A 15,157-nucleotide genomic window follows, 5' to 3' on the forward strand; every position below is an offset into this window, starting at 1 on the left:
AAAACAGGATTTGTTTCGCTTCTCAGGAGGTAGAGCCAGTCATATGTCACTAGCAAAGCAGTGCAATACTTGTTTTCTTATGGTTAAAAACACCCCTGCAGCACGCTTATGGATAGATCCTGATCAGTACTCCGTGAATGGCTTATTTAGCAAGTCACAAATACGTGATAGTGGCAGTAAAGATTCAATTTAATTGTTTTTAAAGGTTTTACACTTTTACTGCCATTCGCTCATGCCATCTTGGATTGTTAATTTGGGGTTTGCGGGACTGCTCCGATTTTCCAAATTGGAATTTTTTTGTTTTATTGTTTTTAATTTTGTTTGATTTAAATTGTTCAAGATGAAAATTCTAACTGGGAATTGTAAATTCTGTCTTCCAATTTCATCTGGAAAGCAGAATTCATATAACAAATAAAAAAAATAAAAAATAAAAAAAAAAGCTACCTGGCTAACTGCAAAAGTATCCGGTCTTTAAGTCTGACGTTATCAACTGTTTCCGGGTCCAAACTCCACTTCAGGTCCCAAAGTCAAACTAACACTGCAGCATCACTGAGAGCTAAAAACTGTTTAAATTCTTTCATCTTTAATAAAATGATCAGTGTGGCTGCTCTACCAGGTGTAACAATTAAGTTTAACATCCAGGCATCCATGAAAACAGAATTTATTAAATTTAATGGCGTTAGAAGTTAACAGGAAGTTAGCTCGCTAGTTTCCACTTAACATAATATACCATGTTCTGACTGAGAGACTTCTGAAAAAATTAAGACATACAGCTCTGCTTCCGACATAAATAAGGACAGGAAACTAAACAGCAGTGACGTTTGCTGGGATACTGAATTTGGGCTAGCTGTCTACACAGCTATGGTTAGCATAATATAAACACATTAGCACAGTGAAGCTGGAGGATGAACGTTAACTTTTTTCCACTCGATAAGTTAACGCGGGTGTTCCCGATGGTTAGGGACAAATGCGATCGCATGGCAGGATGCTGTAAACGGACCAAACTTCAGTCAGAAGAACAACAGAGATAATCCATTCACAATAAGGGGTTAGTCATTAATATACTGCCGTGTGAGCTGGGCTGTAGTTACATTGTAAGGTTTTTAAAACGAAGCTTTAAAATGAACAGTGGTAATAAAAACCGAGATAGGCCGACAGTTATCAATACCTTTTTTAGGGGCTTGTTCAGATTAAATAGAACCTTAATAAACATAGAGTAGTTTGGACCCGGAAGCAGGGTTCTTACATGATTAGCTTAGGTTATCTTAGCTTCGTTTAGCTTAGCATAAAATTGGAAACTTGGAAGAATATAAAAGCAACAATAGTTCCTTCGACTCTCAGTAATGAGAGTTACATGTATTTACAGATTATAATTTAGCAGGATATTACTTGGCTAGTTAAAGAAACCGTGTTTTAAAACCACTTAAAAGATGGATGTGTATTGTATGTAGGCTAAGTCTATAAGAAAATGGCCCTTAGCTCCCTCGTTAAACACTTTCCTGGTGACTTCATGGGCTGAGTCGCTAGTTTTATATACAGAAAAAATATGAAATTCACTTTGTGAAATCTGATTATAATTTAAGACAGAAAGGACAAATTAGTTTGCTCATTGACTTGTAAATCTTAAGTCGTTGACAATTTGTTAGCTCTTAGGCTAAGAACTTGTCAACAAGTTCTAACAACTTGTCAATCACAAGTCATTAGCCAAAGACTGTGTGGTGTCCCGTGCTCTCCCGTTATATCCGCTTTCAATATGGCGATGTGAAAAAGTTGAGCTCAAGGCTTTATAAATTTACTAACCAGTGGGTGACATCACAGGATCTACTATCCATCTTTTTGCTGTGTTGGTTAGACCCCATAGCGTGTTGAAGGTAACAGCTGGGTTAACCTTTCATCAACTTGTGGAAGAATATCCATATCTGCCCATTCATCCGCTCTATGAATTTGCCTTATACTGAGTCAGCATAATCCTCTGGTTGAAATAACATGGAGGCTGCGCTTATGAAACAACAGAAAGGGTGGCTTGTGTTTTTTTTGTGTGTTGATTTTTTCTGGACTGTTCCACTGTGATTGACAGGCAGTAAAGGGAAAGAAATGTGACCCCGAAGTCATTTGTTTCCAATCATGTGAAATGGCATCCTGAAACAGGAGAGAGGCTCAGCAGAGAGTCGGAACGTGTAAGTATACTCTGCCTTCATTAGATTAAAAAACATGAAACACACACACCACTAACACGTGTATGCCAGTTAATAATAGTTGCCATACACCCACTTACACACACACATATGCTCATTCAGCTTAAACGCCCTGCAGCCAAACTCGTGTTCACCTCTGCGTGTCTCTCGTGAAGGTTTATACTGGACCCTATTTTCTCTGCAAATTCAATAAAAGCTGGTTATTTATCAGGTCAGATTATGGGACATGACTGAGCTCAGCTGTAAAGTTAAAAGTGAAACCAGCTGTGGCTGAAATTGAATTACACTCTGTGAGTAATGTGAAAAGCAAGAGCAGTTTAACAGTTATTAAGCACTCCTCTACCGCCCCATCGACCGGGCGTACGCTGCACAGTTACAGTGAAAGTGCTCCTCTCCTCCTCTCTGTGATCGTTATCTCCCTCCTAGTTACAGATATAGTCCAAAACCTCTTCTCTGACGCAGCGCAAGAAGTCTCAATGAGTTAGATTTCTATTTATATGCACGTGTATACCTTTCAGTACGGCCACACGTGTGCGTAGACGGGGGTCATGGGGGCTTCACTTTGGCATGTGCTCCCTGACAAGCCTCTGTCTTACAGGAGCAGAGGTTAGATGAGTGGAGGACAAACTATTTTAACATGTGGTCTGGCAGCTGGCCTCCATGTTTGTGTGTGTGAGTTTTGGGGTTTCCTCTGCATGTTCCATCTGGGCCTCAGACTCATGCCATTCTTCAGAAAAAGTGTTAATCACCCAACCAGTTCTTGCATTCTCCCTCATTTCCCAAATTTATACTTAAGATCATTTCTCCCAGTCCATGTATCATGCTTTATCTTTGGATCTCCTAATTTAAGAAGCCCCCCAAAAAAGGGATTCAACATAATTAACACACTTGCAGCTATGTGACAGTGCATTCATTTAGCTAAAGCACTTTCTGCACAAAGATTGTCCAAAAAACACGTTCTACCCTTTATTATATGCAGCTCCACTCCTCCTGGGAGAAAGTGTGTGTGTTTGCTAATTCCTCCCCTTGTCTGTTAGGCTAAAGTGTGATTCTACAGGTGTGTGTGTGTGAGAGAGAAAGAGTCTCTGGCATTGGTTTTATTTAATACAAGCCATCAACCCCTTTGGAACAAGAGATGTGAGATATTCTTTTTCTCTTTGCCCCTATCTCTGGCAGAGGGATAGATCGTTCTTACCTCTTTTTGCTTCCTGTGTATGACAGGTTATCACTCCTGGGACAGATACAGAGGGGGGAGAGGGGGAAATAGGAATAGAGGCAGAGAGTGATTGAGTGAGAATGATGCTCCGTGGCTGATGTATCGGATGGCAGATGAGAGGATGAGGCGAGGGTGTGGGGTGGAGAGAAAAAAGTGATTTAGCACCAGGCTGTACTCTCCTCTCCTCTTATCCAAGCCTCTGCTTCTTTCATGTCTCAACCAAGGGTTGACCCGCCTGCTGCCCCAGATGGTGCTGTCTGTCTGGGCTGCCTTCTACAGGATGTGCCCCTCTCACCCCCACATCCACAGACCTATACTTGTATAATTGATTTCAGGGGGGAAAGGCCGTCTTTCTCTTGTGTTTCACACACACACACACACACACACACACGTGGACAGCTTGCCAACAGCTAGTGCCCCCGGTGCACACACACACATACACGCGGCCGGCGCTGTGCGCTGTCAACGCTAATTCAATTTGAGACGCGGAAGTGTGACTAACAGCAGACCTGCAGAGTATTTTACCATATGCACCACACACACACACACACACACACACACACACACACACACACACACACACACACACACACACACACACACACACACACACACACACACACGCAATCCTCACACACAAAGCTCTGCCACATCCACTGCTATAACAACGTTATTCCAGAAGCAGAAATCCTCGGTAGATCTCTCTTCCTGTTTCCCTCGTTGTCAAGAATACAACCTTCTTGTCAACAACTATCGACAAACACCTTATTAACCGATTCATCCTCACTGCCTACGCCAGAATCACCTTACCAGCAAAGCGATACGTGGCTAATACACAAGAGACGACAAATAACGAGTGAGGAACAAATCAGGAGCAACCCGAGAGTCAGGGAGTCATTCATCAGTGCTTCCCTAATAATTATTAAATGTACTTAGTGACCCGTGCAGTTCATAATAATCAATAAAAAGCATGTTTTAAGACTCAACTTGAAGGCAACGACTGACTTCACTGACCCAGTTTCCTTGGGCAGGTTGTTGCAGAGCCCCCAGGCCCTGACTTCAAATGCTCTCTTTTCATTTTCAGCCAGGCCCCTAAAAACTCTGCCCATGGCTCTCAGGATACATACTGGTTCATATGGTAGTAAGAGGTGAGACGTGTAGGCGGGAGGAAGACCATGAAGGTCCTTGATACTATAAGCTCTTACAATCAGTTCTAAAACAAACAGGGAGGCAGCGTAAAAATGCCAGTGATGTCATCCTGTTTCTTTGTTCTAGTTAAAAGTTAAAAATCTAGCAGATAAATTCTGTATAATCTGCAGTTTTCCGTAGGATGGTTGGGGGTGGAGTTATGGCTTGACCACTGACTAATCAACAGTTATTAGATAATTTATTAATCACTATCTAGGATAACATTATGGAGTTTTTTTCAGTGTCCTTTTTGTAAAGTGTTAGCAAAGGATGCTTTAGATGCCAAATGCAATAAAGATTTCTCATATTTGATTGTATTTCAGTGTGCCCAACCCTTTACAGGAAAATAAAGCATTTAGTTCAGTTTTAAGGCTTTAATATGGTAAGGCATTACAGAGAAAACGCAAACAATCAGATGATCCCTGCAAGTAATCACGTGGTGACAGCGGGAAGGAAAAACTCTTTAACATGAAGACACCTCTGGCACAGCTGGACTCAGCTGGGGTGGGATTAGGCTAGCATGATGTAAGCACTCGATACATTAAGAAGCTATAAAGTAACAATAGTAGCACAGCAGATAAATTAAATAGTGCACAAGTATCAGGACTCAACATAAAGCACATAAAGTGAATTTGATGTGACTGACAGGAGTTTAGCGGGTATGTGGTGCAAAATGAAATTGTTGGGGTGACCTAACTTCTATAGAGGTGCAGTGGTGTAGTGGTTAGTAGTGTCACCGCACAGCCCGGGGCCTTTTTGCATGGAGTTTGTATTTAGTATTTAGTATTTATTTATTTATTGTCATTGTCAGAGAACAATGAAATTGCATTTGGGGCTTCCGTACAACCCGTAAATAAAATAATGAAGAAAATAATAAATACCCCTTAAAACCCAAGTGTAAATATTTAACCCAGTGTGACTCCAGTGCAATAAGACAATCCTTAGCAACAACATGAGAACATGACAAGTAAACATGAGAACCTGACAAGTAAGTTCAGTGCTATTAAGAAGTTGGATATGGTTATTGTCCGTGAGAGGGGGTCAGAGAGTTCAGGAGCCTCACAGCCTGTGGATACAGGCTGTTGGCCAGTCTGGATGTTCTGGCCTGTATAGACCTGTACCTTCTCCCTGAGGGCAGCAGGTGGAAAAGGTGGCGCGCAGGGTGATGTTGGTCCCGCAGAATACTGTGCACCCGTCTCAGACATTGTATGCTAACCCTGTGTCTGTGGGGGTTCTTTGCAACTTCCTCCCACAGTCCAAAGACATGTACGGAGTCAGGCTAACTGATGATTCTAAATTGGCTGTAGGTGTAAATGTGAGTTTGAATGGTTTTCTGTCTCTCGCTGTGTTAGCCCTGTGACAGATCAGCGAGCTGTCCAGGTTCCACCAAGCTTCTCTTGCTCTGTGACAGCTCTGCTAGGCTCAAACAACCTTGGATAAGTGAAAGAAGATGAATGGACCAGATTCTGGTCCACCAGATTCTCCACTAAGGAAAATCGCATCCATATTTCTAACATATTCTTCCCAAAAGTGTCGAGTTTATTACTTTAATGTGTTAAATTCTGCAGTTTGGCTAACAGAGCAAATCAGAAAAAGAAAAAAAGTATGATGAATTATGGTTATTATTTTTTAACACATGGTCTTCCAATTTGTTTGATTTTTATCAATTATAACGTCAAACGCAGATTTGGAAGCTTAGCACATACAGTCAAGGATGCATGTCTGAGCTGAAGAGCTGTTTCAGTGTAAGAGATATCAGGGTGGATGATGGGGTGAGGTGAGGGTTAAGTTGGGGGGGTTAACAGCGCTGGTAGGATCAGGTGTGTGCCTGACAGAGGTTGTGAGAGGGGTGTGTGAGCAGGAGATCAGTTAAATCTTAATGAAGCGTGCTTTACAGAGCAGGGATGGACAGGGTCAGCTGCATTGGGTGTATGTGTGTGTGTGAGACGGTAAAACTGATTAAAAGCAGCGTTTACACGTCTGACAGGATACAGTGGTCAAGAGGTGAGTGGAAACCCAGGGAAACCGTGGTCTGGAACGATTAGACACACACACACACACACACACACAGAGCAGCAGCTGGGCAAAGCCCTGAGCAGCAGCGATTGGTCACACACGACCATCGATATCTGAGTAGAACCAATCAGCTCGGCTTCCTGTGTTTGACCTGACCCTTCACGCGTGGTAATTGAATATTTAAAATGGGAAGCTGAGAGGTGGAAGGAAGACAAGCAGAGGAGAGGAGGAAAAGGAGGCCGCGCTGCACTTTTCCATGTACTGTGCCACCTTAAATATCGGTCTTCTTACCATCCACACTCAAAAAAGATGAGCGTAAGACACACGTGATGGGCAAATGTGGTCTTCACTGAAAAAGTATGTGTTATATTTAAAACTGCAGATGTTACGTTTATTTACATTTCTCAGCATTTTGATTTAATCACAGTACACTCTAAAAGTACAACATCAGGATTTTATAATGGTTTAAATAATAAAAACTGATCAAACAATTAAATTATTTTTTTGCATTCATGTTGCAAATCAGAGATTTCTTAAAAACAGCTTAACATTAAGTTTCCTGTAAGAAACTAGATTAATTTAATTTAATTTAAATTAAACGATAAATGATTGCTAATTATTTCATTAGGTATTAGTTCATTTTTGTTTCTTTGCGTTCGTCACCACTGTATGGTTTTTGAACAATAACAAAACTGCATTATTAAAACAATTTGTACTGAAACTTATCCTGGAACAATTAAATGATTATTAAAACATCTTTGTTTATATAAACCTGTGTTATCCAAGTACAACAAGTTTTTTTTATAATAAGTACCATATTTTTTAGCACTTTCAAGGGAACTATCAGGAAGTTATCAACTCTTTAGGGATCCATTAATTCGTTTTTTCCTTCTATTTAATTCTCCAGAAAATAATTTGGGACTTTTTGGTATTCATCTCTTCCTGCTGAATCCAGTTTATGACTCTTTAAACTCGCTGTTTCATATCCTGCACATGAATCATATGGAAGTCTAACCAATCCTCCCTGTTGCAATTAGTTTTTTTCGCTGAGCCAGCATTTGTGGCTTTGAGCAGCTTTTCATCCACCAACACAGACATGCAGACACACACCCTGTGCACAAGCAGAAGGGTCAGCCACAGGGACACAACCCACAGCCCACCAGATCCCTTCCTGTCAGCAAGTGGCACTCCTGTAGGAACCTGGACAGGGAGGTGTTGACTGGAGGGGAGAGCTGCTAGGTATCAACACCTGACACACACACATACAAACACAGGCTTCTCCCTGCGGTGTTGCTCACACAGGAGTTGTCTCCTGCACATCTGGTGAAAACATCCCTTGCACATATGTTGAGATGCACACAGTGGAGGGGGCAGGCGGTGAAAGACTCTCCCAGCTTTAATCATGTTGAAAGAAAAGAGACGGCCATTGAGGGTTAAAATTAGAATTGAAACACACACACAAAAGTATCAAATACATTTTGTGGTTCTTACCACAAAAGGAACACGGAATTTGAATTTTAGACCCCCAAAAAAACGGTGGAGAAAAAAAATGACTGACAGCTGTTGGATCACAGAGGTCAGTGGAAAATAAGAAGAACTGAGGACTTAAAGGAGCGGGTGCGTGCTCAAACGTACTGCAGACCTCAAACTCATCAAAGTGTCTGGAAGCAAGCGCAAACAAGAGACTCGTATCAGTCTGCGAGCACTGATGATGATGATTGTGGATGTAGTTAAGTTTGTGCTGATGATGATTAGGAGGGACACAAAAGAGGTCAGAGGTGACCGAGTGTCACTCCGGAGAGCTCCCCTCGCTACAGGGTTGCGAACGTGTTCATATGAAGATATATGTGTGTGTGTGTGTTAGGACGGCACCTGTAATGGCTCCCAGCTGGGATGTGCCTCCCTCCCAGAGATACACTGTGTGTGTGTGTGTGTGTGTGTAATGAGGTACTGGCATGCGAGTGGCAGAAGGCTGCTTCCTCTACAGGTGACACCTTTGACCTCTCATCTGTTCCCTGTTGAAGAAGAGAAAGAGGGAGGGGCACGCAGAAAAATGGAGAGACCGAGAGGAATGTGTGCTGCATACTTCATCCAAAACACAAAATGACAAGGACAACAACAACAACAAAAAAGTGACAAGGATGAGATTTTGCAATACTTTTAATGACTTTGCGTTTGTGAATAGCAGTGCGGTGTGAGCCTTTGGAGTGGTTACTGCTACATGAAGAAAATTCTATTAAATACTCAAGGAAACTATTTCACCTGGAGAATTTTGTATTACGACAGCAAAGCTGACACTGGAAGCAATAAACAAAAGTGTCAACACCGTCAGCAGTAGCAGTAAAAGTACACCCTTACAATATCCATTCAGTTAGGAAATAAATTAGTACATAAATAAATATATTACTTTGCTTTGCATTATATACACATGCAACATAACCAGCTTAGACTGAGGTAATAGCTGTACGCACTTGCAGGACTGAAAGCCTGCTTTCTTATAAAAACATCATTTTCTGCTTTCAGGCTTTTCTCAAAAGAAAAAAAAAAAAGAATATAAAGGAGGGCATGAAGCCTGCAGGCACATTGCACTTTTTGTTTTTATTGGCCCTTCCGTGTTTTTGCTCCTTCTTGTTGTTTTCCTCGCCGTGTCACTATGACACCTGGTCTCGCAGCCTGGACAGCCTCTGGGAGAGCTCATCCTGATGACGGCACGAAAGACGAGAGAGAAATCAGCAGATGGAGACAGCTAGGTCAAAGGAAACATTTATTACAGGAGCTTTGGTTTTCAATCATTCATAGTCCAGTTCGATATATTGATTTTGTGTGTTCTTAGGGCTGAAGAAAAGAACAGAGTTATTAAAACTGTAAATCTTTTATGTTCCGGCTCCTTTAAATATTTATACTTGTAGGTAGATTTAGTTTGCAGCCAGCATCATGTACACATTTTCAAAACAACAGACAGCAGGTCATCCTAGTGAGGGCTGCAGGTACTAAGATATTGTTAGCTATCTTCCCAGTCGTGCATGCCCGGAAACCAGTCAGTGACCACCTGGCGATCCAAAATCCTTGCAACTTCCAGAAACCTGCTAAATGATTGAAATTCAAATTTTCATTCGCTATCTTTTGCTATCTGGGAATACACATTTTTTTCCTAGCACTTGTTCCCAGGGGGGCGCTAACCAATCTCTTGGTTTTCAAGCAATTTTCATCCAAATGTAATACAGTGAAACAGAGGGTGAGCCATTAAGTAAAATCCAACCAGCTCACTGCTGTAACTGTGTGAGGGATACAGGGTTAAGCCTGACAGACAGCAATATTCTTTAACCTCCAAGGACCTGGCGTCCACATATGTGGACATCACATTTTAGGTTATTTAGACCAAAATACTTAATTACTCTACAAGGGCCTGATATCCACTTACGAGGACATTTTACTGCTACTGTTCTATCAAAATTTTAAACAAATATCTTCACATGTGGCTCTTATTTTTCTTAAAAACAGGAAAAGGTAAGAAAAAAAATGTGGTAATTCTTTGTTTTTACATTCATCGGGCCCCAATATGCCCAAATATCAAAGAGAAATTAAAAATGCATGCAATGGAAGAGTTCGGGTCTTAGGAGGTTAAAGATGAGTAACAAAGTAATCACACTAACAAAAAGGACAAAACAAACCGAAGAAAACCTCAATAAAAGACAAGTTTCCTTAAACAGGAAGAAAATGATGATCCTTTTTGTGGCTTCACACGTTCCACAGATCCCACTGACTGACCCTTAATGGCATGTGAAGAACGTGTATCACTCAAATAAATTAAAGGAACACTTTGAAAACACATCAGATCTCACTGGGAAAGTAAATCACATCGATATCTACACTGATTGGACGAGGTAATGCGTTAGGAGTGAAGGGATATCACATCGTTTGATGAAAAAGAAAATGATCAACCTGCAGAATCAATGTTCGATGTCACAGGCAGCATAACATTCTCCACAGCTTCTCATGACCCTTTCACGTCTGTCACATGTGCTCACGGTGAACCTGCTCTCATCTGTGAAAAGCACAGAGCACCAGTGGTGGACCTGCCAATCCTGGTGTTCTATGGAAAATGCAAATCGGGCTCCACATGCTGGGCGGTGAGCACAGAGCTCACTAGAGGACATCGGGCCCTCAGCACACCCTCATGAAGTCTGTTTCTGATGGTTTAGTCAGGCTAAAGCGTAATTTAAGGTCCCGTAAACGTGTCCTCCAGCGTACACACTACCATTCAGACAACGAGTGTATCACGGTTTTCACCCAACACAGACTTGCTCCTCTGCAGTTTTCCAAAATTCCAACTGCATGTCACTGAAAGCGGAAGTCATATGCGTTCGCTAAATGCTGACTGGTTGACAAGTGGGCTGGAATAGAGAAAGGAGCAACAGTGGAGTTTACTGGGAACTGGAGAACCGCAAAAAAAAAACTTTAGTGACTTCAAAAATACAGCATGAAAAGCACAGACAGCGGGTCAGTGGACACTTTTCATTGATCTTTACACTCAGTTTCACACTTACACTGTTCTCCACAGCACAAGCAAGAGTAGCCCACACACTGGTCTGCAGGTAGATGGGCTATCCCCGGCTGCGCTGCCCTCACTGAACCATAAATTCGGCTTAACAATAACAGAGTGACCTGCATACTTATGGGTTTGAAGTAGGTACATTCACTTGCCCCGTGGGATCGGCACAGCGGATGGATCAGCATGCTTGATTTGGCACAGATTTTTTTTTTGTCCACCAGAGGGTCGTGCTGATGACTCGCTTCAATAAAACCCTGTCAGATATCACACATAAACGACTCACAGACTGGTAGCGGTCCGAGGCCCGGGGATTGGGGACCGCTGCTCTAAAGGATGGATGTTTAACAGCTGGTATATAGGGCTGGGCCATATCATACTGTTCACGGTAATACCGGTATAATGTTGGGCAACGATAAGAAATGAAATATCGCGATAGAATACGGGTAAAACGCGCATGCGCAGTGCCTTTGTTTTCATACACACAATGCAGAAAAAGCATGACGGCGATGGAGAATGAGAAGGGCGAAAGCGGATCGTTGAATGAAACGAATGAACCAGAATTGGTTTGTAAAAATGCTGCAACTTCAGTGGTGTGGAACTGGTTTAGCTTTCATCCATCAGATACACAACAAAGCACTATTTTTGGTAGAGCATGCTACCTGAAAATCTACAGTGCCCCTTATAATCCTGTGTGTCTTATGTATGAATTGTGGTTGTGTTTACTGACCTCTAAACGATTTTATTTGGTACACGTCGCTCAAAAATCTGTCAAACACACAATACGGTAATATTATGTTGAAGCACAGTACGTATCACTCTGCGAAGCTCCTGCCTACGAACCCGCACCACTTGATGGATTTTCGGAGCATTACGGCTATCGTAGGCAGGAGCCTCGCAGAGTGATACGTACTGTGCTTCAACATAATATTATCGTATTGTGTGTGTATAACCTCTTTTTTTAAGTTTTGTGGATATTATACATGGTTATGCTGAGGATATGTCGGCCAATTTCCACTGGAAATGCCTTTTGGTTAAACTGTCAGCAAGGAATTTGCATTTGCACAGTTAAATTTTTTATATAACTTTAATGCACATAAAAAACAGCTGCTTGTTTAAGTGAAAATACATTGCACTAATAAAGTTGTGGAGTTGTAAAGTATTTTGTCTAGTGTCAATTATATCGTCAGTTATATCGTTATCTCAAATTTTCAAATGTATATTGTGATAAATATTTTTGCTCATATCGCCCTGCTCTACTGGGATATCTTACCTGCTCTGCTGATGCCACAGATGAAGCCAGTGAAGAGGTCTGGCCTGCAGGAAGCTCCAGATTAAGATCCAAACTGAAAAATAAAAATCTAATTAATTAATATTAATGAGCCTTTTGTGTTTCAAAGCAGCCTTGTAAACAGTGAAAGAGGTGCATCCTCGATCTTAATGAAAGTCATTTGAATAAAGCTTTTAGTACAGTTCATTTTATACACTGCAGTTGCCAATTTCTTTCCTAATGCTTTTAGACAGCGTAGAGATCTTACCCGGCTTCATCAGCCATCTCGTGCAACAGCATATCCACTTCATTCTAGGGACCCAACAAGCAAATAGTAATTTTAAAAAAAAAGGCCTTTAGAAATGAAACAACTGAATAAGTATGCAGTGATCCTGCATGCATAAGCAGCAACAAGGGCTCAGGAATGTTTCCTTCTTGGGAGATAACAGGAAGTGTTACCTGAGGCGTCGTTAGAGTGGTGGTGCTGCTCATGGTATCCTCCATCTGAGCTGTCTGCACGTCAAGAGTTTCAAACTGCTTTTCAAACTTGTCCATCAGTGCAGAGATCTGTGCAGAAACACAGTGAGCCCAAAAAACGAATTAACGAATAGAAATTTCCTGAATAGTTTTTGTGCCATATGCTGCAAACAGCCTCTAACCTTCTCCAGGTTCATGCTTTTCAGTGTAGCATCCATAGACTTCACCACTCCAGACATGGATTTTGACACCTGGGAAAACAAAACATGAAATAAACCACTGAAGCTTGGGTGCTGTTTTCCAACGTGTCCACTAGGTGTCACTTTAACCCTTTTAACTAGACACTCTATCATGACTCTCTCATACTAGAAGCACCTCTAATAGTTCTAGGATGATGCTGATTAAAGATTAATCTAGTCAAAAACAAACCTACCATTAGGTAAACAAGCTGCGGTAAATGGGTTTATAATAAATGCGATGGCATTAGCTTTAATGAGAGGCAGCGGTATTATAGCAACACACAAGGGTGCTCAGAGGTGTTGCTCGGCTGTAACATCTCACGCACTCCTTCCATTTCTGCAGACATTATTACGCTTTACTCTGTGAAAAGGTGCCTTTCCTGTAGTGATGCTGAATTAAAGCAATTTAAAAGAGGCCGTCACTCTCACAAGAGCGAGGAGCTAATAGCACAAGGTCTAAAGCGCCTCTAATGACATTATGTTATTGGTGTCTTTTTGTTTGCATGTCTGCGAGCCCTTTTGCCTGACTCTGAAGTGGCTGCGCTTTTCACCTCTTCTGAAATAAGATGTCATTTTCAGAACATGCACAGTGAAAAAAATACATGCATAACATTTGATGTGGTGAACGAGCACACTCCTTGTAAATGTAGGACAAGAGGTTTTGATGTCATAGCACATGCAAGGCTACGATGAAATCTGGTTTACATATATAACCTTTTAAAAATGAAAAAAAAAAAAAAACCCCACTATATTTACACATCTGAATGTGTGACAAATATCTGGAATAGTTGCAGTACACAACTATAATTACTTATATCATTCTTTAGAATCACTGCAATCCAAGAGAAGCAAAACTGATTTTGACTTTGAATGGAACGTAAAAAGCAAAGTACAACCAACTCAAGCCAGGGAACATTCTCTGTCTTAATGTATGCCATTAAAAGAGTTTTTCGGTGGTCATCGTTTACATTACAGTGGAAAAGCAAGAGAAGTGGCCTGCAAACCCATGACCCACAGTCCTGACCTGGTTCATAGTGACAGCTGTCTGGACCCTAGAGGCTACAGCGTCCACCCGGGCACTCATCCTCAAGAAGTTGATGGACTGGTGCTTCTGCCGGATGGCGTTCTCTGCATGGATCCTGGCTGCCTCCATATTACCCTTCTGGATAGCCTGAGAAACACAGCATACACACACAGTGTAACACGCGGTGCAGTTATACTGTGGGCCAGCTTTTCAAGACTCTAATAAGTGTAATAAACCAACCTGCTTCACTTTAGTTTTTTCTGACTTTTCCTCTTTATCACATTTCCTGGAGTTACGCTGTAGCTCCTTGGCAGCAAACTTCAGGTTGAACAAGTGTTCTTGAGCAGCTGGTCAAGGGGTTGTTTCATGTTAGCAGAGCACTGGTAATAAATCCAAATTACAATTTAATGCTATGAGGACGAGTCTGAATACATCTAGCTTATTTAACCCAAGTCAGTGGTTCTCATGATGCTAGCGAAAATTTAGCCAAATATAAAAAGAAAAACGTGAAAACAAGGTCAGGTTTTTGCTCATAACGACACAACAGAGCAGAACTTCCATGTATGAAAGAGTTAGCTTAAGCCCAGCTTATGACTAGCTACGGTTTTGCTAGGCAAATGTACGTAAGAGTACAAATGAAAGGATACTTTCCATATTCGACATGATAAAAGTCTTTTTCTGAGACAACTACTGAGTTTCGTAATGTACAAAGTAGCATCCAGACACTCGCTTTTTTTCAACCGGAGATGCTTGTTTTGATTTTTGAGGGTTGTACCATACGGCAGTGTAGCGAGGCAAGATGCATCGGTTGCAGATACTTCCGCTTTTGTTTTAATTCGGTTAAAAAAGAGTGGTAGATTTTTTTATTTGTCTTTCTGTCCCCCAAAATGCTCTTATAATCGTGAAATACTAATCCGTTGGTTAGGCAGTTACAAAAATAAATTCCATCGCTCGCAAAAAATGCTACTAAGTGTGAAAGATTA

The 15,157-nt window shown here is 41.4% G+C and overlaps 1 protein-coding gene across 1 annotated transcript; it reads right to left on the reverse strand.

The window, feature by feature from the left end:
* Nucleotides 1-8,650: 8,650 nt before the first annotated feature.
* LOC308408192 (charged multivesicular body protein 1B1-like) lies at nucleotides 8,651-15,146 on the reverse strand. The gene is made up of 8 exons (XM_080900343.1): nucleotides 14,822-15,146; nucleotides 14,415-14,512; nucleotides 14,175-14,321; nucleotides 13,094-13,162; nucleotides 12,894-13,001; nucleotides 12,703-12,746; nucleotides 12,438-12,510; nucleotides 8,651-9,314 (listed from the first exon to the last, which is right to left on the reverse strand). Exons 1-8 carry the CDS (start codon nucleotides 14,835-14,837, stop codon nucleotides 9,267-9,269), a joined length of 603 nt encoding a protein of 200 aa, XP_080756469.1. The 5' UTR covers nucleotides 14,838-15,146; the 3' UTR covers nucleotides 8,651-9,266.
* Between the last annotated feature and the right edge of the window lie 11 nt (nucleotides 15,147-15,157).

The sequence above is a fragment of the Rhamphochromis sp. 'chilingali' genome (genome assembly GCF_963969265.1).
Source record: "Rhamphochromis sp. 'chilingali' genome assembly, chromosome: 13".
In the NCBI taxonomy this organism is placed as follows: Eukaryota; Metazoa; Chordata; class Actinopteri; order Cichliformes; family Cichlidae; genus Rhamphochromis; species Rhamphochromis sp. 'chilingali'.